General features: G+C 52.4%; 2 protein-coding genes across 3 annotated transcripts in view; both read right to left on the reverse strand.

The window, feature by feature from the left end:
• Positions 1-22,110, reverse strand: part of RNF123 (ring finger protein 123) — a 52,983-nt gene extending 30,873 nt beyond the window's left edge. Inside the window, exons 1-25 of one of the 2 annotated variants that reach the window (XM_087743324.1) lie at positions 21,962-22,110; positions 19,357-19,550; positions 18,227-18,311; positions 15,602-15,681; positions 14,672-14,769; positions 13,458-13,512; positions 13,048-13,133; positions 12,194-12,280; positions 11,602-11,669; positions 10,575-10,700; positions 9,723-9,837; positions 8,858-8,962; positions 8,601-8,726; positions 7,307-7,399; positions 7,039-7,112; positions 6,445-6,562; positions 5,875-5,974; positions 5,346-5,407; positions 5,191-5,262; positions 4,377-4,497; positions 3,448-3,549; positions 2,152-2,258; positions 1,490-1,688; positions 746-891; positions 469-552 (exon numbers count right to left, since the gene is read on the reverse strand). In XM_087743324.1, the coding sequence (XP_087599450.1) occupies positions 469-552; positions 746-891; positions 1,490-1,688; positions 2,152-2,258; positions 3,448-3,549; positions 4,377-4,497; positions 5,191-5,262; positions 5,346-5,407; positions 5,875-5,974; positions 6,445-6,562; positions 7,039-7,112; positions 7,307-7,399; positions 8,601-8,726; positions 8,858-8,962; positions 9,723-9,837; positions 10,575-10,700; positions 11,602-11,669; positions 12,194-12,280; positions 13,048-13,133; positions 13,458-13,512; positions 14,672-14,769; positions 15,602-15,681; positions 18,227-18,311; positions 19,357-19,438 (2,391 nt within the window). In that variant the 5' untranslated portion in view covers positions 19,439-19,550; positions 21,962-22,110. Of the gene's footprint in view, positions 1-468; positions 553-745; positions 892-1,489; positions 1,689-2,151; positions 2,259-3,447; positions 3,550-4,376; positions 4,498-5,190; positions 5,263-5,345; positions 5,408-5,874; positions 5,975-6,444; positions 6,563-7,038; positions 7,113-7,306; positions 7,400-8,600; positions 8,727-8,857; positions 8,963-9,722; positions 9,838-10,574; positions 10,701-11,601; positions 11,670-12,193; positions 12,281-13,047; positions 13,134-13,457; positions 13,513-14,671; positions 14,770-15,601; positions 15,682-18,226; positions 18,312-19,356; positions 19,551-20,152; positions 21,663-21,961 lie in introns of those variants that run through there. The other variant, XM_087743325.1, reaches the window with a different exon arrangement.
• Positions 22,111-22,722: 612 nt separating this feature from the next.
• Positions 22,723-25,325, reverse strand: LOC148050159 (E3 ubiquitin-protein ligase PHF7-like). The gene is made up of 7 exons (XM_087744240.1): positions 25,283-25,325; positions 24,858-24,949; positions 24,679-24,768; positions 24,273-24,397; positions 23,796-24,068; positions 23,457-23,570; positions 22,723-23,320 (listed from the first exon to the last, which is right to left on the reverse strand). Exons 1-7 carry the CDS (start codon positions 25,323-25,325, stop codon positions 22,723-22,725), a joined length of 1,335 nt encoding a protein of 444 aa, XP_087600366.1.
• Positions 25,326-26,205: the final 880 nt, after the last annotated feature.

The raw sequence follows: 26,205 nt of genomic DNA on the forward strand, positions 1-26,205 counted from the left end.
AAAGAGCAATTATTGGTCTCAGCTGCAGCCCACAAGGCCTGATGCAGCTGCTGGTCCAGTGTGGGCAGCAGCTTAGGGTCACCTGCTGTCAGGGATACTTTTTTAATGCATCATCAGATACACTTAGTCTCCAGCAGATGGAATAGGACAGATGTGTCCCAAGTCCAGCACTGGAGGGTCCCCACCCCAAGTGACTGGCTCCAAGGCGTCTGCAGCACATGGAGGTTTGCAAGCTGCTACGGCTTGTCTGGGAGAAGCTGGAGCAGTTGCTTCAGTCCCTCTGTTCCTTGAGGCAGTGGTACAAAGGGTTGGCACAGTATAAAATGTGGCTGCCAGCTCCAGGTGTGGGTTACTACCTCATCCAAGACATTGGCCGCTCCAAGGCTGGAAATCACCCACTGCTTCATCCTTTTTGCCAGATACTGAGGCTCCACCAGAGGAGGAAGCTGGGAGTCCAGAGACACTTACCCTCTTTGGGCAGCGGCTGATTTTTTCCTCTGTGTCTTTCAGTGCCATGGCATATTCATTCACATCATCTGACACACCAACCATCTGAAAAACAAGCAGATTGCAACAATAAATGAGGGTATTTTTTTCCCTAGACACATACGCATGCAACCAGATCCCCCATGGGGGTTAGGAGAAGCAGGAAAGGGCATACAGTCACCAAATAAGCAGAAAACAGAGTCACTGTAGAAGCATGGAGGTTGGAGAAATGGATTCCTGCATAGAACATGCTGCTTACCTTCCCAAGCTGCTGGTGGACACTGAGGTTGTACATCATCACTATCCCATCCAGGACTTCCAAGAGGGAGTTCTCTGTGATGGGCTGGTCTGGCTCCTCTGGGGGTCTGCCCAGTAAGAGACCCTCATTTCCATGGCTGCCTTCAACTGCAAATGCAACCCCAAGACAGGAGAGAAGTTCTCAGCAAGGCATTTTGGCACCTCAGCTTCTGCCTGCACCTCTCTGAAGCCAAAGCCCTGCTGTGCCTCTGTAACACAGTGCTCCTTCCCAGCCCACGGGACTCACCAGATACACTAACATACCATTCCCATCTCACTGCCTGCACCAGGCTGACCTGCCAGATCTGTTCTAACAGACCCAGGCCACGCAAGTCCCACTTTCTCAAGCCCTGTACATGCTTCAGAGACCTGCCTGGCCCACCCCACGGATCATCCTCCGGCTGGTCTGTGTTCAGAGCAAGCGTGGCTACAGCTCCCTTTGAACTACCTCCCTGCAAAGTCTCACTGCACTTGCAGGAACCAAGGCAGCGTCTTCTTACAAGCAGAGTGACAGCATCACCAGTGTCATATTCAGGATGGCAAACTGGCTAACTGTGGACTTGTGGGTGTCAGCATGTCCTGAGAACGGGAAGGAGCAATGCTGGCAGTAAAGAGATTGCTTTCCCCTTGAGAGTACTGGGAGCTGGAAGACATCATTCTCCCAGGGACCACCTGGGCCACACTAGCATGCAGCACAAGTACTCACTGTCCTCTTCTGTCCGCTGCTCCACACTTAGCGTGCGCACTTTGATCTTCTCCAGGGTGCCAAGAGGCCGCCGTGGGTTCATCAGGCTGACGGCTGCCGTGCTGAGGAAGCGGTTGGCACGGCCCAGGGTGGGGGAGCTGAGCCAGCCAGGTCTAGCAAGAGCTCCACCAATGGCCAGGGCAGCAGAGGGACGCTGAGACTGAAAAGAAATTAAGGAAGAAACAGTTCTAACTGTTTGGCTGCCCACTGTTCCTCCCTTGTCCCTGCAAGGATGTTGGTATAGATGCACAGTGGCCACTGGGAGGTGAGCAGATACCCCTCCTGTCATGGCTGGGCCAGCAGTGCCAGGTTAGCAAATGCACATTCCTTCCTGTAAGAGCCCGTGCCAGGTACAAGCAGCAGATCTGCACAGCAAGAAGCTGCTCTGTCTGCAGTTGCCTTGCACCCTTTCAAGTGCAAGCACCAAGAGCTGCCATGGAGGGGAGGGGGCACATTCAGATCAGTGGGTAGTGAGAGAGAAGAGCAAAGAAAATTTTGCTGCTCAAACTTGGTGCATCCAGGACCTTGGTGATCTCCAGTGACCCTCATGCAAGTGAAGCTGTTTATCTGCTTGCTGCCCTGGCACCAGGGCCCCCGCAGATGAATAACAGTACACGGCTCACCTGTGCTGCCGATGTTGCTGATTCCTCATCTTCATCGAGATCGTCCATAGTCACTGCCTGCAGCTCCGCAGGGTCGATCAGGACATTGGCTTTTGCAGCCAGGTCATCTGCACAGAGCACACCAAAGCAGCTGTGAACGCAGGAATCACCCTTCGCTTCCCATGAGGCAGCCCTAGGCTCATCCTCTTTCCTGCTTCTCGGCAGCTGGAAGCAGCCAGTGAAGTTGGATGCTGCACCAGAACAAGCTCACCTTCCATGCAGCTTCCTTACGTGGACTAGGTGTGCTGTTGCTAACACAGCAGAGACCAAGCAGCGCCAGGTGCTGCTCACCCTGCTGGTCAGCAACAAATAGAATAACTGGGGAACTCAGAGACAACCACCAGGGCCAAACTGGACTAGTGTAGGGAAAGAAACTCAGGGCCTGAGACCATTTTTTAAGCATCCAGCTCTTCAATGCTGTCCCATGATATGTCCTCAAGTCACTAGGACTGAGACTTAGACCAGAAACCATCCTCAGCCGAGAAGAAGGCTGCGCTGATGGCTACGCTGTACAAAGCCTGAACAATGTGTCCTCTAGTCCATAGCCCTGTCTTTAAAGCTGGCCAGGAAGACCTTGGTAAGAGACCAGAGGGGATTACATGGTTCTCAAGTTAAGTAATCTAATTTTGAACAGCCAGGGATCAACTTGAGACAAGGAAAATGGTCCTAATCTTGCAAACACACTGGGGAAGGATAAGAGAGATCAGAGCCAAAGGCAAGTGCCACATTAGCCAGAAACCAGAGCCAAACCAAGTCCGACTGAACAGCAAGGGGTTTCTAACCCTTCCAAAAGGGAGGCTTTGAAAGTCTATTGCCAGAGTAGCGTGCCGCATACAAACGCACAGCTGCAGTACATACACAGGGTTGCTATTGCTTGCCTGGAGTGGTACAGCACGTAAATCCTGGACATCCTTCACACCCAGCAGAGCCAGGCTGACAGGCAGCACTTTGACAGCTCCCAGCCCTCGGCTGTTGTGCAGCAAGAGCACCACACCAGAGGGTATTCTCAGAGTACTCCCTTCCCTCCACCAGCCACAGGCCCCATTCAGGGATATAAACAGTAAACTGTTAACTTAAAGGATGCTCCACCCAAGAGGGACGGTGTCTTCTTCAGCGTAACGTGTATCTCATTAAAATTCAAGTCTCCTCTCCTTAAATTTAATCACAATTCATTACCCATGGCTCCCTCCCTGGGATGTCTCTTGGGTGAACTCCAGCCAGGACCTGGATGCAGGTATTGGAAATGAGAGTACTTACCTTTCAGAGTCTTCTTAAGATGGGACAGGAGACCTCCAAGTCGCTGAAGGTCAAAATAATCCACCTTCCCATTATAGAAGAGTTGAGGAGGGACATACGCCTCTAAAGCAGAGAAGGAGATTTGTTTTTTCCACAACTCCCATGCATAGGACCCATGTAAGCCCTCCTAAGATAGACCCCAGGGCCCAACCAGGACTAACATTTAGTGAGAACTTTTGTTGTCATAAAAGCACAAGCTATTAAGACAGGGGTGATTTCCACAATGAAGCAAGCATTACATCCACACAGGTACAGGAGCAACCAATGGCAATTGACAACTAGCCTCCCAGCACTTCCTCCCTCCCAGCCACAGTCACTGGGGGAAACTGGATCATCAGAAAACTCAGCAGCTCTCCACCTGGCTACTCCAGCTCTGTCACTTAGTCCCATAAGAATCATAAGGCACTTACTGAGTCTAGAGAAAGAGTCAGCCTAAAGCAAGGAAAGGGAGTGCCAAGCAGATCGTGACAGGACAGGAAAGGTGGGGTTTGATGGTGAGAAAGGAACTGGCACTGACGTGGTTTACGCTTAATTCCACAGTCTGGGAACCATGAAAACAGACAAATATCTTCCCCTAAACTTTGACTGTGGGATCACTGAGCTGCCCTCATACAGACCCGTAATCAATATTGGACTCTGCTCCAGAGCATACAGCGGAAACTAGCAAACAGCACAGGTGCCCCTTTGCCAGTCTCAGGTCTGGATGTTAACTGGAATAGATCTTCACACAGGAATTTCCCAGGATGGCTGAGAACTACAGATGCAGGGTGACAGAAGGCTCAAGCACCCATGAGAAACACAAAATTTCCAGCATCCCGGAGAGAACTGTCAAGAGGCCAACCTTGTCCTAACCACAGAAATGTCCCCAAACCTTCTCCTCCAGGCCTTACCTTCACTGCTCAGTGCAGCAGGGGTCTTCACCTTGTGGCCATCCCAGAAGAAACGCAGTGCAGTGATAAGCCGGTGCAGGAAGCACACCATGTACTCTGGCGGGCACAACACAGTCAAGTTCTAGGGCAAGAATGAGAGTTCAACCATCAGGGCAGGTGTGAAAGTGCATCTTGGTCCCAGTGGCCACATGGGGCAGGCAGAAACTTTTCGTTCTCAGCCTTGCTATTATCTCTAGCTTCCAGCCCTGCGAGAGAGCCCAGCCCTGATGGTAGGCAGTAGTTTCCACCTCTAGAAAGTCCTGGGCCCTGAAACAACAAGCTGGTCTGACAGAGGAGGAAGGATACCACATGCTCCACCATGAAAGATGAGGCTGATCATGAACACAGAGATGCAGGTGAAGAAAGGGTTTCCTGCAACAGTGGATGCCTACCTCCCAAAGCTGCAGGCCAACAGCCTGATCCAGGGCCAGAAGAACAGTCCCCACCTAAGCAGTGAAGAGGATGCCAAAGCCAGCAGGCCAGCTGTGGCAGAGCACTCCACAGCTGTGCTCGCTGAGAGGTTTTAGGAGGATATTAACCTCCCACCCAAGGCTGTTCCCAAGGACCGCTTTCCCATAAATCACTGCACAGGACTTGAATAAGCTGCCTGGTTTCTAGCCTCAGATCTCCTCCCTCCTCCCCACTCCCTGCCGTATCTAGACCTCAGTTGATCAACTGCTGGAAGCAGCCCAGCCAAAAGGGCAGAGCTTCCAACATGAAGGCACCAGAGAGCTCTCAGGGTGAGGCTTGCAGGAAGGCTGGCCTTCTGACTTACCCCTCTGTTGCTAGCGTTCTCCTGAAGAAACTTGCGGAATTTGTTTAGGAAGATGTATCTGGAGGCTTCCCCCTGGCAGGAGGAAAAGCAGGTGGTAAACCTTAAAAGTCCTGTCATGTGGAGATACTGTAGCAAAAGATCCACAGGGCACTTACCCCTCCTCTGTCCTTGTTGTTCAGCAGCAGCTTCAGAATCTGAACCTGGAGACCTTCCACCACTAAAATGGGGACATGTCTGCCATCAGAAAACAAGCACTGGAGAGCAACTACCCATATTAACCCCAACTGTGTACCCTTTCCCCAGAAGAAAGGCTACCTCCTCAGCAGAGGGGGCCTAGGAAGAACCGGTGCCAGTAGAATGCTAATCCCATCACTGTGAGAATTTTCTCCTCCGCCACCTAGCAATAAATTCATCCACAGCTGATAAACAATGCCCCTAAAGGGGAATTTTGGTTTGCTCATGTCCCATGGTGGGATGCTGCAGGTCTGTGCAGCGAGGTCCCAGCACTCATACCCCTCCACTAGATAAGGGCATGGCTGGCCCCCACCTCTGCAGTACAGCCTGTCCTGGCAGAAACACAGCTGGACTTCAGGGTGTGAAGGGGATTTGGAAACAGCTCAAGGGCTGGTCCCCCTGGCTGCACAAAAGGTATGGGATCTTTGCAATTTCCCTCCTTCCTCAGACCTTCAATGCGTTTCTTGAGCCGCTGGCAGCCTCTTTCATATGCCCGCCGCCTCAGCCTCTCCTCAGCACTCTCCTCCTTCACCTCCTTACTCTCCTTGCCCTGGTTGGGGGACAGACACTGATTAGTAGGAGATCACTGCACGGGAAAAATGTCTTGCCAAAGGGAGAGCAGAAACTCACTGAAACAACGTGCACGTATGTGACTGCAGATGGCAGCACACCTAAACAGGCCTTCCCTGGCTTTGTAATGAGTAAGGGCAGGAGATCTTTTGAGGACACACAAGTCAACCTGTAATTCCTTAGATGCTGTGAAGTTCCCTTCCAAATCTGTTGCCACAGAAAACTGTCCCTCTCCCCTGTCCTGAGCAACACCCCCAAAATGTCCCCTCTACAGGGACAATAAAGATGACAGGGCAATGGAGAGGATACAGCTCTCACACAGCTCTGCAGGGTCCACTGCTGCTAACACAGCTGGAAACATGGGCCATCCAATTTCCTCAGCCAGAAAATGACAGGGACAGCAGGCCACAAAATTTCTTCAGTTTCCTTAGTGGATGTGCCCTTACTTACCTCCTTGGTGAAGCGGTTTGGCCACCACGTGGTGGGAATGAGCTCCTGCAAACCAGCCTCTTCCACACGCAGTGGGCTCTTAATGTAGAAGAACACAACCGAACGGAGCACATCGAAGCTGTGGCCAAGTTAAAGCAAGCACAGAAGCTATGTCGGGAGAAGGTACAGGGCATGTCTCCAGAGCTGTAGTGAGAGACTCCTTTCCAAACAACTCAAAGCACTCAAAGCTCTGCAAGATCCAGAGCCCCCTTCTCCTGGGAGAAGCCCCACGCAGTTATGACAGCAGCTGCCCAAATGCTAGCATGGCAGCTGGACTGCTCTGAAAGTGTTTTTGCTCTAAGGACATTAGAGAGGTCAGTCAGGTAGAAATGAAATCCTCTGTGTTAGCAGAACGTGAACTGTACGACACTGCTCCCCCTCCTCAAAGCAGGACTTTGTAGAGAATGGTGTCAGGCAGACAGAGGAGACCTGAAAAATTAGAAATGACCTCTCAGAGGTGGCTTCTGCCTCCCAGGACCTGCAGATCCTTGAAGTCTCCTTGGCTGCATTATTGAGGGCAGGGAGAACTGAGACTAGAGGAGGCACAAAGGATACAGAACATTGCTGAGTAGATATTTCCTGGATTTTTCATGCTTCAAGACTGCAATGGTGAGTCGGAGGTAGTGAATCTAGGGAAACAGGAGAAGCAAAAGTGACTCCATCTACAGAAGAGGATACAACTGTCCAATAGGCACAATGTGACAGAACTGCCATCTCTGGATCAAACAACTGCAACATCCAAAACATCGTGTACCTTTGGACAAGGGGACATAAGAGAAGCTGGCCAGTCACAGATTCGTGGGGATTCAGAAGTGCAACTCACTTGTAATCCCAGGTCTGGGATGATGGGGGAGAACCTGTATGCCCGCAGCAGGGACATCAGTAGCTGCTTGAGGCACTCATGCACTTCATACTCCTGAGAAAATAAGAAACACATTGAACAGCAACAGCATGGAGTCGGGAACCGCTGTAGTTCCCAGAGCGTGACCTTGGAAGGAAGCATTCACTTCTGAACTGAAAAAGCAGGTGCTTTGAACCTACAGCATTTGTCTATCTGACTCCACAGGAGAAAGTCCAAGCAGAAGTTGGTGCCATCGCTTTGCTACAGGGAAACAAGTTTCTGCACTAGTAAAACCAACCCAAAAGTCATCTACAAAAAGCCAAAGTCCCAGGTCCTATTTAGTTGGGCTGAGTCACCCGTCCTTGTATCCCCTGAACCTACCCAAAACACAGTGTTGGCAGAACCAACCCAGAAAGGAAAGAAGTTACTCTTGTGTAAATGTGACGATGGAAGAGCTGTCTTCTTGAGTCCAACTCACAGCCAACGAGCAGGATGAGAGCCAACTCTTCCACAAACACAGCAGCCCTACCAGGGTGTTCAGCTTCAACTAAGATGATGGGCCTGAGGGGGTCATGACATTTTTCAATTAAACTTTTCATGACAGCTGGCTGGGCCAGTGCCCAGTCCGTATCTGTTAATTGTTACCCAAAGGACAGACATGCTGTCTCCAAGCAGATCCCTGGCAGTGACTGGCTCTGTGTAACCACCCCAGCAGCAATTTCCCAATGGCTAGCAAAGGCTGCCTCAAACAAATGTCCCAGGAAGGAGTGACCTTATCCAGCTTGGAAAGGAAGTTGGAGGAGGTTTTTCCCCAGTGTGCTGGAGGTGGTGAGAGTGTAGTGCCCATTTCCACCCCAGTTCTGCACACTCTGATCGATCTCTTGGGGCACATGGTGGCATTTAAGACCTCCATGGTCACATAAGCATTAACAACATCCAAGAGACCAACTCACTTCTTATTGATAAATTCGATGTTCCCAGAAGCAGGAAGTTATTCAACATCACCAGTTCCTTTAGCAGTAGGAGAAGCTTAGAAATGCCTTGTTAGCTCATTGCCAGTGTCACCATTACCAGTTACTCTGCATTCAACCCTCATTCCCTGGGTGTGAAGCAGCAGCTAGATGTGCTAGGTGAGAGCGTGGTCTACCACAAAAAAAGGGATCTTGTCACCAGGAAGGGAAAGAAGCTAATCACTACCAGCATTTTCTAGGGAAGGCTCCTGTCGTCAGCACCTCCCTGTGATCCCTGGGGAGGAACCAGCACCCTAGCAACTCACCTCCATAAGAAGCCACATGAGATCCAGCAGCTGCTGAATAAGGGGATGGGCCTCCACTGCCCCTCCACGCTCAAGGATGCTCAACAGGAAGGTCATGAGCACATCTTCCACCAGGTACACCTTGCACTGCAGACAGAGAGCCAGGTCAACAGTCCTCCAAGGCACAGTCACTTCCCAGTGAAAGCTGAGGTTTACCTCCCCTTGCAAGCACAGTAACAGGCACCTACAGAAGCTTGCAATGGGCAGGCAAAACTCACCATAAGAGGGGAGAAATAATTGAAGATGTGTGCTAACGTAATCAACACTGTGGGTTCTCCCTGCAGCTGCCACATGGATGTGTCCTTCTCCACCAGCTTCCCCTCCTGCAATGACAAACCCAGAAAAACACATGGCTTGGATCCAGCCCAATCCACCCATACACCAACGACTGAATGAATGGGAGGCCTGGAGCAGCCACTGTTTGCTGTCCCATGCCTGATTGCAGTAAAAACCTTGAACACGGGAATTTCGGATGGCAAAGCAGCCAAGCCCATGCCTCCGGAGAGCTGTAGTGCAGTCCAGGTGTCAGTTACTATCAGCCACATGCAGGCACCTTGCCAATGTTTTTCCAAAAGGGTTCAAGTGTACATGATAATCTATAAATGGGAATCCCTACAGAGGAGATCAACTAGTAAAGCAGACCTCCATTCAACCCAAGACCATAGCAGATGCAGTGCCACAGCCAAAACAGTTCCCAAGGCAGACCTGACAGAATTTCACCGCATCGCTGCACCAGAACATCAGTAAAAAGTTTAGGATATGAACAAGCGTCTTTCAAGGCTGCAAAATCAAATCCAGCAGTTCTGACCCTGACAAACATCACCTCTTGCATACTGGGAATGCAACTTCATAGGACTGAGAACAACAAAGACCAGTATGATTTAAATTAAGTCCTGGAACTATCAGGAATCCCATTTTGCAAGCCGAAGAGCTCCAGGGACATGCACGCCCCATGCAAAAGCATGCAAGCATTTAGACTTTCAGGTGTATGGAAACACCTGAGCTGCCAGCATGTGCCAAGAAGTGCAGAACCACATTTCCCAGCATGGTGCCCCACAGATCCACCCAGTAACGTTAGCCTACCGTCACATCTATTCCGATATGGATCACATTCTTCAAGTAGCCTAACAGCTTGCGAGCCTTCACTAGGTCTGCAACAGGAGGATCTTGCAAGGGGCGGTAACCTTCCACTGGATAAGTAGGCAAGTGTTAAGGCAAAATGCAATCTGATCCTTTCAGGACTTCTTTTGTTTGTGCAAGGAAAAGACTGTGTCTCTGTTTTACTTTATACCCACACATACCTCGGTCACAGCTCAAACCACAGTGCCTTCTAAATGGATGATAAGCCACAAGCTCTTATCCCCGCTTCCTCAATATTGCAAGCAGCAAGTATTTCACATCACACTTCTGCTCTCATCAGAAAGACTGACAGGAGCCTCCACTACAGCTATCAACAGGCACACCCAGGACTGCTCTGACAGGAGCTGTAGGTCTCAGCATTCGCACAGGAAGGCAGCAGGCAATGCTAATGCCATGTCAGAGGTCCCATATGGCTGGGAGGTAGAAGAGACCAGTGGCCAAGAGGCTCAGCAGCACAGCAGCATTAGGGTTTCCAAAACTGGAGAGTGAAATCTTTACAGGATTTGAGTCCCTGGGAACAGGCAGCCCCCAGCTGCAGCAGTAGCTGCTGATTCAGAGAGGAAAGCAAATCTCATTTCAGAAACTGTTGGGGGCCAGCACTGACGTTTGTGTGCCCTGCGGTTCTGCTCCAGCTGAGGGATATCTGGTTCTTCTCTCCTTGACCCTGCTCTGAGCACAAGGACCAACAGAAGAAAGTGAATTGCAGTCAGGTATGTATATTCTACAGCCTTCAAGGATGGTCTCGAGACAGGCTGTTCTCCCTTCAGACCTCCTCTCCCCACACCCAAAGGATATCGGAGTGGACGGCTCCCGAAGTTAAAAGCAACGGACTCTTTGAACGAGAGGCTGATTGCAGGGAAGTAAGCCATTCCAGCACCCCTCGTGATGTTTTCAAAAGCAGTTCCCAGAGATATGCCATTCCTGAAAGAAGGAAAACCCACAAGGTTTTAGCCACAGTAGGAGGGTTTTGAGGTCAACTGGGCAACTCAGGTATCCGCATTCCCCTCCCAGCAACTTGCCAACACAGACACATCAGTCATGTCTCCTGTCACTCTTAACCTGGCACACATGCAAATGTCACAGCTTTGCTAAGCAAGAGCCCTGGGAAGCACAGCAGCATTCCCATTTTCATACCATGGCACAAGAAGGCACTGGAGTCTGCACAATATGCAGAGCCCACTCAGATTCAAGGGCAACCCAAATCCTTATGAGATAACTAACCGGCAAGACATTTTAAAGGCAGGTGACATTTTTGGCCTCATCCGTTTGATGCTGGTGGAAATAGAACGATAATGCTTTCAATCTACTCTTCTCTAAAAGATGACATGGAGCACCTAACCGTTTTTAATTCCAGCTGACTTGCTGCAGGCTGTAGTTTAGAGCCAGGGAACGATTCTTATTCAGGCTGGTCTCTGCTCATTGTGCACATGAGTTGGAGGCTGGAGATTTATCAGCCTTACCACAGCTCCTTGTGAATCTAGGACAGGCAAGGTCTACACTGGCCACAAAAGCAATCAGTGTGGCTCAGCCAACTGTAGTATTAAGCATCACGAGAGATGCCCTCCCCTCCAAAATCCTAGCAACCTTTACACAGACTTTGTAGCTTGAACATCTTTCTGCCAAATGCTCTCACCTGAACTTAGGAGACTCAACAGCCCAGTTAGATGGTTTCTGAACACAAAGCAGAAAAGCAAAGGCTGGAGCTACCAAGGAACTTAAAGAGGAGAGAGCAGAAATAGGGCTCAGCAACCTGCTGAGCAGTGAGGAAACCTTTGTTACACACACACATCAACAAAGCAGGGAACTGGGCAAAGATGCTTACAAGCAGAAAGCAATGGTGCCCTCATCAAGGTCTATCAGACAGCTGACGATGTCTCCTGCTGCCCAAGACTGCAGTAAAGGGAGAGAAAAGGTTAAACATATATCCAGGGTGTTTCCATATCAGAGGAAAGACTGCAACCCAACCAATTGCTTGTGATTCAGGGCTGAAGAAGAGAGAGCTCCTTCTCACAGCAGCTCACATAGCATTCTCAGACACTTCTGGAAGCTGCACATAAGCCACTGATGGGGATCTTTTTTCCTCCAGCACTAGGAACATGCACAGGATCAAACTTATATTTACCCCAACACTGCATCATCCTCTGACATGCTACAGAGAACCAGAGCCTTTCAGAGACCAACAGCAGCACTATGCTGGGAATCAGTCTGCTGGGGCTTTTAAACAAAGCACCCACATGGTATGTCCAGCACTCCTAAAGTACAAACAATTGCTGGCACACAGCCTCTCTGAGAGCAGGCTGAAGCAGAGGACAGCTTGAGGGCATTTCATGGGGCCCAGCAGAACCCAGCAGGCAGGAGGAGCCACCTGCTTTCTTCTTACTCTACATCCCGTTCCTGGGAAGATAGCTACTCACTTTGCCATAGTTGGTAGTAGTCACGTTCCACTTGCGCACCCTGTTTCCGTCATAAGCATATGAGTCTGGTGTATCTCCAACTCCTTCCTGCACCAAAGTATGAAAGAGGAAACTCAGACCAGACCACGCATAGAGGATCCCTCTCCTTGCAAGAGTAGCTTTAAGGAGGAGACCAGCAGACAGGGAGAGCAGCTGACAGCACACATGCTCTGTCTGGGAAAAGCCCTTACTTTAGGAGTGAATCCAGTGGCCTGTGATCTTTGGTTCAAAGACATACACCATACCCTACTCATTTTTGGGTCAGAAGAATAACAGTATACTACACTTCCAAACTCTGTCAAAGCAGCCCCCCAGGATGCCCGTCACCTCCCCTCTCACGTGTTGCAGAGTGGCAATTTAGTGAAACTCTGTAGCTGACATCCCTTCCCAGCACCAAACATCCCACCCACTGCCTGAGAAGAGCTGGCCTGGGCCTGCCTCTCCTGGGCAAAAAAGCCCAGTAGCACCAGCTGCTGAACGCTGTCCCGAGAGACAGGCTGCCAGCGCTGCAGACCCACACACTCCCTGGAGAAGACGCAAGCTGAAAATCAACACATGGCAGTGGCTACATGCAGCAAGACCACAGCAACACACCTAGCGTGCAAGGCTTTCACACTGTGCACCGTTCTGTCAACACACACCAGAGAGTCTAGCAAAGATTTTTTTAAACAGCAGACCTGGTATTTCTAGAGTGTATGCTGGGCACAAAATGCCAGCAGGGCAGGAGCACAGCACCAATGCAATGCTCCACACTGACCTAAAAAGCAGTGGAGGAACACAGAGCAGCCCTGTGCCACCTGCAGCAGTTACACTACCTCCTGATTAAATCTGCAGTTGAGAGTACACCAGCCAATCTGCATGAGTCCCTGGGAGGAGATGAGCACCTCATAAATCCATTTCCCTGAAAGAAAAAGAGATGCCACACAGTAAATCCCTGCTGCCTGGCTCATTGTTAGAGAAGCAGAAGCTGACGCTGCTCCCACAGAAGAGAACGTGGCACACAAAGGAGCTTCAGGACAACCCCAGCATTCCCCTCCCACCTCTTCACTCTGGCATCATACAATCCTCCATCCTTCTGACTTCCTGGAAAAGCCAGTGGATGAACTGGGGAAGAGGGGGCTCAAGGTCTGGAACTGCAGCATATTCAAGAGCTTTCTAGTTGTGTATCTCTTCACACACACTTCCCGGGGTCTTTTCTCAAAGCATCGCCTGCTTTTCTCCTTACCTTTATACACACACGTCGTGGCCCTGATGGAGCCAAAGTTACTGTGGCCAATCACCTGAACCAACAAACAAAAGATATTTTAAAGTCAGACAAAAGACAGTTTTGCTCAGGCCTACCCATTCCCTCCGTCCTAGCCCTCAAAACCAAAGCGAGATGGAGAGCTATTCACAAGCACAGTGTAGGGAAGAGATAGGACATCTTCCCGAGCTGGCAGCTGTACTCAGAGCCGACAGGCCCTGGGGAAGCATCCAGGTCCTCCCCACAGCTCATCTGTACTTGATAAACCCCAGTGAAGCATGTAGCATGGCAGCAGTACAAGGGCAACGTGGTGACAGACAGGTTCCCAGTGAATTGTGACAGGTATGCAAAAGTTACTATTATATAGGAAAGACATCTGAATCCTGGACAAGTTATAACAAAACTATAGATTCAAGGTGTCCAGACTAAAGCCCAGAACTGGCAGGTAACACGGTGCCCAGAAACTGAACCCTGTTAACTCCTGACTCTCTCAATCTCAGGACAGACCATGAAGAATCGATGAAGGTACCAACAAGGGTAGTTCTAGGTACAGCCAAGGTAAGCTACAGCAGGTCGTTAACGTGAAAGGGGAGACCAGGGCAGCCTCCTCTGCTAGAGGTAAAAAAGTATACATAGATTAAGGAGGGAATGAGCACAGGAGCACAGGATGTGAGTGCTCAGTGAAGGGGTGAAAGGAGTGCAGAAATTACTGAAGTAGGAAAGGATTAAATTCAGTGGATTCTTTCAGCTGATTTTCTGCATGAGGAACATGAGCTAAGGAGCAAGCAGGTAGCTAGTGGAAACAAAGGAGAAAGGAAAGCCTCAGCTTCAGCCTTTTGCCACCATTAGAGAAGAGCAGAAGGAAGGAAGGAAGAGGCAGTCTGCTGGAGGGAGGGACAGGAAAGCTGGGTGCTGGCCTTTCCTCTGCTTAGCTAAGCTCTTCAGTGAGCCCCTGCGCCAGGGTAATCCTTTCACTTCCTCGCAGCTCCAGTCAGAGCTTGCTGAGACTTAGGGGTACTGCTAGACCTTTTCGGAGAGCTCATTTCCTCCAGGATCCTGCAGCTTTCTGAATAGACTCTGTTTACAACATGCTACAAAGCCAGTGACAGGGATCTGTTATGAAGAAGAAACCACGAAACCCGAAGTGCTTTTAGTCCCACAAGACCATTTTCTGTTACACCCAGCATCACACTCACCCCAAGTAAGTCATCATCAACCAGCAGGAGCCCCTCAAAACCGCTCGTGTGGTCCAACACCACAGTAGAGGGACCAAGCCGGCCCTCTGCTACCTGATCTGAAACAAGAGTTGCAGAAAACCTGTTAGGGAAAGTTGTGCAGGATTTAACAGTACACCTGATGAGTGCCTCCAGCTACAACAGCATCTGGATTCTGTTACAGCAGAGGAAGTTTAAAATAGTGTTACCCGTGTTAGACCATGAGAACCTCAGGAAAGGAAACACCATTGAGATTTAAAGGGAAGCTTTCACAGCAACACACAAGGTCTTAGCTATGCAGCATTCAGGTCATATGTTAAGTTTTCCCCATCGCCTGAAAATTTTACTTTGGCAAAATTCAAAGACCAAACTAAACTCTGAGCCAAATGCTTGGCCAACGTATCATGCTTTGATTGCAGCCAGCAAGAAAAATTCTTTTTTTTAGGAGAGGAGCCAGGTTATATCCTGCCACATCCTGACTCACTCAGGGAAATGGATGCTAGCAAGAATACAGGCAACAGCCTGAGGCCCAAAGTCAATACCTGCAGTGGAGATCAGTATGTAAAAATTGTCAGCAAACCTCTGCATTTCCCACTGAGGATAGAACTGACCACTGCTTGTCACAGCAATGGCTCTGCATATCATTATCAGTTAAATACCTCCAACATTTGTCCCAAACCTGCTTTTCCAGGCATTTTCGCCTGGAAATATGCCTCCTCTATCTGCAAGCAGACCTGCTCCTGGGCTGGCTGATGAGCCCCTCACAGGCAGGATTTAAAGGTACAATAAATTAGAGCACAGGGGGGCAGAATAACGCTCACTCAGGGAACTGCCTTTCATGATACAAATTGTCCTCCCAATTAAGCAGCACAAGCAGGAGCACAAATTGGACAGAAACTCAGTGTCTCCTACCTCGACTGTCTTCGGAACCATTCTCCTCTGCCAGCAACCGGTCAAGGTGCTCCTGCAGGTTCTGGAACGTCAGGTGCTTTCTAGGGAACAAACATGCACAGGAGCTCTTCACAAAACTTTATCTCCAAGTTTTAAAGAGTTGCAGCCCAGACACATGTGTCCACACAGTCCTGTGCTGTGAGACATGAACCGGGAAGTTCTGTTGAACTGTGTTTCTTCTCATGAATCTGAGGAATTTGCTGCCCAGCATGTTGGGGCAATGAATGAACCAAGGACAAAATATAGCATGAACAAGCAAAGCAGTTAACAAAGGATCTTAAAGTCTTCAGTCTGCTTGGAGTATTTTGTGGCAGTAAGAAAACTGTACTGCGGTACAGTGGCAGTAAGAAACCAGCTGTACTACCAACAACTGTTGACCATGACTTTGCTGCAGTCAGCATCACACAAACATGGCATAAGTCAGGATTCGGTTTTTTTCCCTAAGTATTTCGTAATACAAAAGAAGAGACAAGACCACACCAGCAGCTGTAGCAGTTCAGACAAAGGTCAGGCTAGCCCAGCATACTCTCTCTGACAACAGCCAAAAACATTGTTTTCATACTGAGAAGCTTCTCATACACCCCCTCTGGGCCACTATTTCAGAGAACGTTCTCATACAGCCCTCCCCTAGTTCTCTCTTTTCAAGGCTAGTTTACTTAGCTGTTCCTTGTACAAGAGCCATTCCAGACACTTGACTTGCTCTTACCCTTCCTCAAAACCTTTGCAGCTCTTTTGGAGTTGGTGAGACCTGAATCGTGTGATATTTGAGATGAGGGTAAACCACAAATTTATTCATTGGCATAATGATTTTGCTTATCCTACATCCCTTTCCTAATAATTCCTAACTTCCTGCTTTCTTTTTCTGACTTTGTATTCCCACTCCAATCTCATTCCTATGCAGTAAAAATCAGCCCAGGGCCCATCATTTTATGCACAATGTTGAGGCTGTTCCCCTTTCAATACACCACTTTGCATTTCCCTACACTGAGTTCCATAGACCATTTCAGCATCCACTCACTATCAGAGTCATCTTACTTTTACATTGCTCTAAATAGCTTTCTAACAGCAGCAAACTTTCCCACCTCATGCTCTCTCCCTTTCCAAGTCTCCCAAGGATACATGGAACAACACAGGTCACGTTGCAGGTCTTTCAGGGACCCCAGCAGGACCTCCTTTTACTGTGAGAGTCACTAGTTGTTCCTATCCCTGCTTCCCATTTCCAAAGCCATCTGTGGAACAACTTCCCACTTCTCCAGGACTAGGGGTTTCCCTAAGACTTTGGTGAGAGACCTTTTGAAAGCCTGATGGATGTGAAGATGCACAGAAGTGGAATCGAAGACTCAGTTTTGGTTGGCATGAGAGAGGGTAGCTTCAGCAAAGCAGTTTAATCAGCAGCTAGCATGGAGGAGGAGTTCTGGAAGGAGGTTAGAAGACCATGAAACAGCCAGAGAAATGTCTGCAGTGAGCTCTTCTATGAGGAATTTAGGCCTCCGAAGACAAGATGTCATACCATAAAAGTTTCTCTAATATGGCAAATGTCATTTTCAAGACCTACTTGACTGCTACTGGGCTTTCTACCAAACAGCCAAGTCCAGGGAAAAGGGTGAAAGGCAGGAAAAAAAGAGAGAGAGAGACCAGTCCAACAAACTATTAGTTCTGTGCTTTCAAGTCATTAATTACCAGGCAAAGAAATTAGAAATACTGAAAACCAAATTGCCCGGGCAGATGGAATATTCCAAGGCCTGCTGGCAGGAGAGCTCGTGGCAAAGTAACATGACGCACTTTGCCTCCCCCCCCGCCATAACCCTAGCTCACCAAGAGCAGAGAGGGCCAAAGGCTATTTTTAGCAGCTCTGAGCTCACATTTGAGCTGGCAGTACTAAGTATAGCCCATGGAATGTGACCCCAGCCACTCTGCAGCACCGCCAACCAGCAGGAGCTACATGCCTGCCTTGCTCTACCACACTTGCTTTACCACATTCACACCTGCCCTGAACCTGTCTGACTTGCCTCTGGCAAAAGAGCTAAATGCAAGCTACAAGTTTCTGGGCTACAAAGTGAAGAACTGAAAACAAATAGAAGAAAACAGACACAAAACAGGAATTTTGTGTTTCTTTTCCTTTGGTAGCTCCTAATAATAAAAGTACCAACAGTTCCACAGCCTGAGAAATGTATGGTATTCCATATATCAGTAATAGCCTTGCCTTTAGTTTACAGGGCACTGACGACCTATTTTTCATTCCTGTACCTAAAACCTGTGCACTTTGCATTTCCTTACAAGTAAGGAGGGAACAGCAACAATAAGGTGAATGCCTACTTGCCTATTTATTTCAGAAATATTGCCTAGTGATTTTGTATATGGGGTTTTTCATGCACAAAATTCTGAAGAATCCTTTCTAGCAAGGCCTGCAATTTGAAAAAGCCATTAAAGGACAAGACCTAAGAATCATTTCTATAACACAGTGCTACTGTGCTTTTAACAAAGATCACTGTGTGGCACTAAAAGATCTTTCCTTTCACCACAGTGCTGTCCATCTGGGGACTGATACAGCATCGCTTGTCATCTAGTGAACGAGAAGTCCGATACCTGTAAGCAGCTGCAGGCTGGTTCCCATCAGCATTGGTAAAGACACGATGCAGGTAATCATTCAGCAGCCTGCTGTTCACGATCCCTTGTGAAAAACAGAAAGGAAATAAGTTTACGGAGTCAGGAGGTAAATTCTAACATTGATTTCATGTACCAGCAAGAAACTGGTAACTATGGGAAAATAATGTTCAAGTTTGCAGATCAACACAATGGAAAACGCAGCTTCAAGAAGACATTCATTGTCTTACTGTCTTCACTAGCAGCCCTAGAGTCCAGCATTACGGGCAACAATGCTCTTTCCAATTTGAGCTGTTCTATGACAGCAAATGGAAGGTTATAAATTGGTCCCCACAGGTGGAACTGCATCCTCAGGAATCCTGTTGTACTACTTCCAGATAAAGTAACTTCAAAAGCTGGAGGTGGGAATCCAATTTCATTTCCAAAAAGTAAAAATAAAAATCTTATCATTATTGCAATTCCTGATGTCCTATTCATACCTGGGTCATTTTTAAGTACCTACATCTCTTAACTGCACTAGAAGATGCTGAGATAGAAAGGCTTGCAGATGCAGTTCATCTCATCTAACCCACAGCCCTCTTTAATGATACATGCCTCACTTCAGCTTTCATTGTGCAAAACAATCCCTAGTGTCACATTGATGCAGCATGCTTTATTTCCGGGTACAACAGTGCCCTCAAATGCCAGATTTGTGGTCTCATAAGCACACTTCTGCTGGATTGGAGTCCAAGAGAAAACAGACTGCCTAGCCGGTACCAAAATTTCCCAGAAAAGGATTAATCTGAGAACTTGACAAGCTGTTCATCCTGGAAAGGGAACTCCCTGAATCAGATGGGACAAAGCCAGGCAACACGACATTGTCCAGCCTCACGAGGCAGGGCTGTGTGCTGAAGAAAGGACACTGTGACATGAGCTTCTGGAGTCCTTAGTACTACAAGGGATGTCCCTCCCAAAATCTCATGTCAGTTCAGGGATTTGCTCAGTTTCAGCCCCACCACACCTCACATCAGCAAGGTAACTGCAACTGGAAGGCAGCTGATCCCATGTGAGGCAAGGGGCACTCACCCGATCCACAGCGGTCCTGCTTTTACACGGCACGTACAGGCCCATACCTGTGACCTTGGACTTCTCTGGCTCAGTGCTCAGCCTGTAGTTCTTCCTCGAGAAAGCAGTCCCAGCACCTCTCGACGTCATTCTTCACAGGCACCACTTCCAGAGCGGACATAAGACAGACAGATGCCTAGAACAAAACTTGCTGGAGAGGATGCTGCCTTTAGACTTCTCCTTGTCTTGGAGGTTGATGTACCTGGATTGAACAACAAGGATAAGGCAAAAAATAGCCCGAGTCCTTGCACTAACGACATCATACAAGAGCCCAAAGCCAACTAACTGCCAACCCTGCTCTCAGTCCCACGTGTCCAACAGCTCAAAATCTTCCCAAAGCAGACAAGGCATTAAGCCACACTCCAGACAACCACACAGACCCCACTCCAACCAAAGGCACAGGCAGAACCAAGCCAGAAACACAGGCAACCTTTGCACCGAGTTTGAGCCAGAAGCACCGAGCCAGCACAGGGCTGCAGCTACCACCACTGCCAAACACCACTGAAACTGACAACTGCATTGCACTTCTCCTCATGTCCTGATGAAACACTTCTGTCTTTCTCTCCCACACTGTATTCTTTAAGACAGCAATATGCACCTGGTTAATCTTCTGTTTAACAGGTTATTAGATTATTCCACTATGCAAAACAGAGAGAGAGGAAGAAGGAATGAGATAAATGCAGATGAACTGGACTACAGAAGAGTATCATTCACTCCAAAGCAAAAGACCCAGCTGTTGGTTTTATAGGGACAAAAGCAGGCATAGGTAGAAGTACATGGAAGCGTTTACAGGTGAAAACCTACCACGAGACTAAAGATTCTTGATGCTTCCTGGTATCACTAGAATGCAAAGGATGCTATCAGAGCTGATCTTGACACGTGCCAGGACAAAAAGAATAAATTCAAATTGCTAGTTCCATCCAGCTTCAAAATATTAGGTTACACCCCTCTCCTGTTTCTGACTGCCCCAATTTCCAGTGATGGTCGGCTGTCTCTCTTGTTCACTAGACAGCTGTCTGACAAACCGCTTTGTGACACACAGAGCAAGAGGAAGATGCAACAGGAGCAAAGGCTGTGGGAATTAAATGCTTGCCAGCAATCTCATACAGAGCAGAAACTAACTAACTAAGGTAAACCTAAGAAAAGTTGGTGAACTTGCCAAGTGACGCAAGTGCTACGGCAACTCCACTAGCAGAAGATCACTTGAGCTTCAGCTCGACTCAGGAAAGGATTTCCTAAAGCCCCTTTCCTCAGGGCCACCCCAGCATCCAGCAGCGGAGCAGCACTGCCTGGCGTCCCTCCTGCAGCACTGCCGAGCAAAACCAAAGGAACAAAGCAAAAACCAGCCTGGATCAATAGCCCTGGATGATCTGCATCAGAGACTCAAAACAAGGAGTAAAACAATTAAACTATAAACAGAAACACACCGCTTACTACCAAAGCAGAGCAGACAGTACAATGTGTGCTATCCTAAAAGTAATCTAAACGTCAGAGACGTGATTTTGCCTCTGTCAGGACGAGTTAAAAACACCCAAGGCTGGCAGGGAGCACCCCTAGCTCTTCCCAAGGGTGGCCAGCCAGGTCACCAAAGCTGCTGAAACAGCCTGAATGCCCAGGCAGAGAGCACAGCATGGCCACACTGGCACCCTACTGCTGCAGTGCCAGGGTTTTTTTTCTGGTTGGAGCAGATGCTGCTTTCAACAGGTCAGAGAAAGGGCAGAGCAGGGGGACACACATCTGCGCCTTTGCTGCTCCTGTGGGTGATTCACAAAACTGGCCCCAGCAGCTCCGGCAAAGACAGCCAGCTCTGAGCCTGGCCACAGTTTAAACTCCCTTCTCTGGGCAATGGCAAGCAGCTCCCAGCAGAAAGGCAGAATAAACAACATAGGGGAAGGCAGATCTTAAATTGAGCAGACTGGAGGCAGGCGAGGAGGCCAAGAAGCTGGGCCAGCAAAGGCAGCTTTGTCCAGCAGCTGCTGACCAAGCCCTCCCGCTCCCACCAGGGCAGCGGGGATGAAGCTGGCAGGGAGACAGACAGCCGGCAGCAGGGGCCCCCACACCGCTGGGAAACCTGCTCTGCGCGAATCACAAGCACGGGTCTCTGTGGCACCCCCAACCTGGCAGCACCCCCAGAGCAGAAACACCGGGCAGCACTGCCAAAATCCAGGAACCAACCCTAACACCTGGCACATCCCACAGCCGGCAGCACCCCCAAAGCTGGCGGCATGCCCCAAGCCCAGCGACACCCCCAAACCCGGAGACACTCCCGAAACTGGGCAGCACTCCCTTCAGCCACAGACACCCCCGAACCCGGCGGCACCCTTCATGCCCACCGGCACCCCCGCACCCGGGGGCGCCCCCACACCTGCCCGCAACCCCCAAAGCCCGGAAACCCCCAAAGCCAGGCGCGCAACCACTCCCCATTCGGGAGCCTCCCCCCAAAACCGGCCGACGCTCCCCGAGACTGGCCGCGGCCCCCGGCCCCCCTGCCCGTGGCCCAGCCCCGCGGCGGCAGGGGCTGCCCAGGGACCGGGCCCAGAGGGGACCCCGCACCGCCGGAGCCGGGCACGGGGGGGACCGGGACGGCCCGGGCCCGGCGGCCGCCGCACTCACCGCCGGCCCGGCCGCGCCGCCGACACCACCGCCGCCGCCGCACTACGGCGAGCCACGAGGGCCATGACGGGCGGGCGGGCGCGGCCGCGTTGCTGGGAGACGGGCGGCGGCGCCGGGCGGGCCGAGCCGCGGGAGCCGCTCCGCGTTCAGGCCGGGCCGAGCCAGGCCGCCCACCCAGGGGGAAGGGGCAGACGCAAAGACACCCGGTCCCGCGGGTGGGTGTGAACTTCCCCCGGGAGAAAGTGAGCAGGCTGCGGGGCCAGCGAGGCCCAAAGCTCACGGCCACGGCGCTGGGCAGCTGGCCAAGGCCGGCCCGCAAGGAGGGAGGTCTGGGGAAGGTGGTGCCAACCCCCGGGAAAAAGACAACCCTCTGGGCCCAGCCCCTAACACTGGCCCTTGAGAAAGGGAGAGGAGGAAGAGGAGGAAGCCGACAAATGAGCGTGGAATCTCCCAGTGCAGAGATTAACGGCCAACTTTATTGTGCCGGTGGAGGGGGATCAGGGCCAGCGCTCGGGGACGGCGCACGGCTGGTCCCACGGCGGTGTCCGGGCCGGCTGTAGGGGGTTTGGGCCCGACGTTGCAAGCGGGAGCGTTCTCGCATGCGCACGGGCCCAGGGGCGCTGGAGCGTCTGCCGCTCTCGAGCGCTGGGGAGCTGCAGGAGGACGCCGACGGCAGCTGGCTGGCGGTGCTGGGGCTGCTGGCCTCTGTTAGCAGCGAGCTGCGGGACGACCCCAGTGCCGCCTGGCTGGTGGTGCTGCTCTCAGCACTTGGTGCTGGCGCGCGGCTGCTCTCCCGGCGTCCGCTGGGCCGTCTGTAGGGGTTTTGGGCCCGACGGTTCAACCGGGAGCGGTTTCGCGTGCGGTCGGGCCCAGGGCGGCTGGAGCGGCTGCTGCCCTGAAGCCTTGGGGAGCCGCGGGATGGCCCCGATGCCGCCTGGCCGCTGGTGCTGGGGCTGCTGGTCTCGGGTGCCGGGGAGCCGTGGGAAGGCCCCGATCCTGACTGTCTGGCAGCGCTGGGGCGGGCGAGCTCCAAGCTGGCGCTGGAGGCTGTAAGGGGAAGCAGGAAGGTCAAGGGCCCGTCCCCTCAGGCCCGGGGCGGGATAGGCCAGAGCGGTGCCCCCAGCCCTTCTGGAGCAGAGAGGCTCTGCCAAGCTGACCCCGGGCACCCGCTGCCCGGCCTTGCCTGGCCCCTGGCCCCCCTGGCCCCAGCCGAGGGGCACGCGGGTGCTTTGCCTCTTACCGCTGCCCAGGCCAGCACAGCTGACGCACTCCCAGCTAGTTGTGCTGTGCTTCACGAAGGAGCAGCGTTTGTGGGTGCCTTCGGCAGCACAGGAGCAGCACAGGAGCAGTTGCCAGGGCCTGGGGAAGCAAACGGGTTCATGGCTGTGAGGACAAAGTGACCGCAGCACAGGATTGTTCTTCGCCCTTCCGCTTGGAGCCCTTGGCGAGACAGCGATCCCGTGCAGAGCCCCAGGGTGCAGCTTTGGCAACTTACCCCTCTTCCTCTGCCTGCTCCCTGCCTCCCGGACAAAGGCACTCCCTGGCATCACAGCGGCTGTGCCTCTCATATAATTGTTCATAGGCACCATCGTCCTCCCATGACGGTCCGCTTTTGGCGAAGGAAGGGAAAATTGATGAGCCCCTGCTGCCCCGGCATAAGGCAGACGCAGGGCGTCCCTGCTCTTCCCCCTCTGCCCTGTTTCCAGCTCCTGCGTGAAGCTGAAGCCCAGACTCTCGGGACAGCGGAGGGCCAGGACTGGTGGGGCAGGCCCTGGCACGGCACAGCGCTTGCACCCTCCTGTCTTGTGAGCTGAGAAGAAAAAAAAAAACCAACCTCCTGGGGATTCGGATCCCCATGGTGAGCATTTCCATCAGAAATCGATATTCATTTTGACAATGCGGGCAGCGGAAGGAGGAGAAGCCAGCATGGATAGCCTGATTCTGCATGCAGCCCCTGTGGAACCAGGCGTGTTTGCACGCTGGGCACACCATGGTGCCGTAGGACTTTCTGTCCCCCACAGGGTGGAGGCAGATGAGGCAGGTGGTGGTGTTCTCCTGCGGAGTCGCCTCCACTGCCTGCTCTGGGCGGTGCTCCCAGCAGAAGGACCTGGGGGGAAGAGGAAAGGGATGGGCGAGGTGACAAGTGCTGGGTCCTTCCCCGGTGGTGGCGAGGAGGGGAGAGGAGGTGTGAAGGAGCCCCAGAGCTTGCCCGGCTCTGGCTCTGCCTGTGACCGGCTGCTGGGAAGGGTCACTGTGGGTTCCCTTCTTGTCTGGCTGATGCTGACAGGAAGGGGACTCCGGCTGCCCTTACCTGTAGAGCCCAAAGAACTGGGTGACGCATCCGCCCTCCACGGCACAGGGGAGATGGAAGCTGCGGTCGCAGCCCGTCTCCCGGCAGGTGATGGTGGCCCCGCTCTCGCCACAGACGAAGCAGTGCTGGAAAGAGCAGAGCAGCCCCCATCAGCGGCAGCCTCAGGGCCTCCGCAGCCAGCCCCGCGCCTCCGGGCAGGGCGCAGGATGTGGCCGAGGCTGGGTCACACCCCGCAGATCCGCCTGGTGGAGGCGGCTCCTGTGCTGGAGCCTCTGTGGAGCTGCTGGGAGCAAGACTCTTGTCTCCAGAGCTGCTTGGAAGGGCTGGGCTTTCTTTCTTGGGGTCTGGGCTAAGGTCCCGCAAACCTCTCCTGCCACAAATCTCCCTGTTCTTGGCGGGTCCTCACCTTGCGTGCTGCGCGCTTGATCGTGCGTCTGATATCCTCAAGGCTAACCCCATCCCTACTCCTTTGCTGAAAAAGCCCGTTGGCAAAAAACTGCAGGAGAGAAAAGACGAGGAGTTGATGAGGAGCGTGTGGCAGGGACTGCCTGTCGGAAAGCTGGAGGGAGCCCCGGAGGCACTCACCAGGCAAAACACATGGGCACAGAGCCCTTGCTTCTGCAGTTTGCACCCGCAGATATCCTGGTCAGCCTGTGCCCGGCGACACAGCATGCACGCTGGAGGGGAGAGAGCAAATGGCACCAGGAATGAGCACCTCCGCGGGGCCGGGGGAAGCGTCCCTGAGGGCTGTTCCCCACGGGCCTGCTCTGTCCCTGCCTAGCTGGCTGATGGGCAGGGCTGGAGGCCTGGGAGAGGAAGGGGGCATTGCAGGCCCGGGTGTCCCAGCAGGTGCCCGCTGCCCGGCCTGGGCCCCGCTTGCTGAGGAAAGGAGGGGCCCTGCCCCGGGGCGGTTGGGGAGCTCCTGCCTCCCCCTGCCACCGCTCTCGGCCCCACGCTGACCGCCCCGACAACCCCTGCGCCAGGCTGTGGGAAGGAGCCTTTGTTCTCACCCTGCTCCATCGAGTCGGGGGCCTTCCGCTTCCTTGCAGCCATGGCGCACGTCAACGGTGAGCGTTTGGAGAGTCCCTGTCCCAGCAGCGCTGGGGTGCCTCCTCCAAATGCTCCTCTGCTGCCTCTGAGGGAGAAGCGGGAGGCGGGTGAGGGAGAAGCGAGACGCAGCTGAGCTTGCAGCAGAGGCCCAGAGCCCTGAGGTGTGGGGCCCCCCTCCTCGCTGGGCAGCCCCGCGCAAGCCCCGTCCCTCCCCTGCCCTCTCCTCACCTCACCAGGGCGCGCCGACGGACGGCCCGAGCCCCGCGCTCCTTTTTGTAGGCTTGCCCCCGCGTGTCACAGTGGCCGCTGTGACATCAGCACCGCTGGCCTGCGCGTGCCCCAAACACGGGCAGGGACGCCCTCGGCCACCTGCCGCCCACTCGGAGACGGCCCCCGCCTCACAGGGGTGTCTGTGAAGTGCCGAGGCGGGGGCCCGAGCCCTCGGCACCCACGTAACCGGGGCGGCTGCTCCTGCGGCAAGCGCAGAGTCAAACGCCAGGTGCCGCGAGGCAGCCGTCGAGGGTGGCACCGTTGGCCGAAAGGTGCCGTTCAGGCAGTGCGACTCCAGGGCTCCAGCCCTGGCCAAGGGAAAGCTCTGCTCCTGCCCCCCGGCACGGGGAGCGCTGCCAGCAGGTCAGGGAAGGTGATCCTTCCTCTCTGCGCCACCCTGGTAAGGCTGCATCTGCAGTATTGCCTCCGGTTCTGGGCTCCCCAGTAGAGGGGACAGAAGCGACCTTTGAGCCTGAGCTGGGCTCACACATCCCGTCCGCTGAGACGCGGCGAGTGGCCGGGGCACAGCACAGGACCTCAGGACGGCACCTGAACGTCGCAGGTGGCCCAACATCTTTCTCCTGAACTCCTTAGCGCTTTGGTGATGCGCTGC

Source organism: Nipponia nippon, unplaced genomic scaffold (assembly GCF_047370975.1).
Source record: "Nipponia nippon isolate SJK-2023a ecotype South Korea unplaced genomic scaffold, ASM4737097v1 scaffold_9, whole genome shotgun sequence".
Taxonomy (NCBI): domain Eukaryota; kingdom Metazoa; phylum Chordata; class Aves; order Pelecaniformes; family Threskiornithidae; genus Nipponia; species Nipponia nippon.

Bases quoted from the DNA above. Each gene is read 5' to 3' on its own strand.
- LOC148050159 (XM_087744240.1), bottom strand. From the start codon at position 25,325: ATGGCTGCAAGGAAGCGGAAGGCCCCCGACTCGATGGAGCAGG. The intron at 24,769-24,857 runs GTGAGTGCCTCC...TCTCTCCTGCAG, and splicing joins GTGCCCATGTGTTTTGCCTG to TTTTTTGCCAACGGGCTTTT. The intron at 24,069-24,272 runs GTAAGGGCAGCC...TCTTCCCCCCAG, and splicing joins CAGTTCTTTGGGCTCTACAG to GTCCTTCTGCTGGGAGCACC.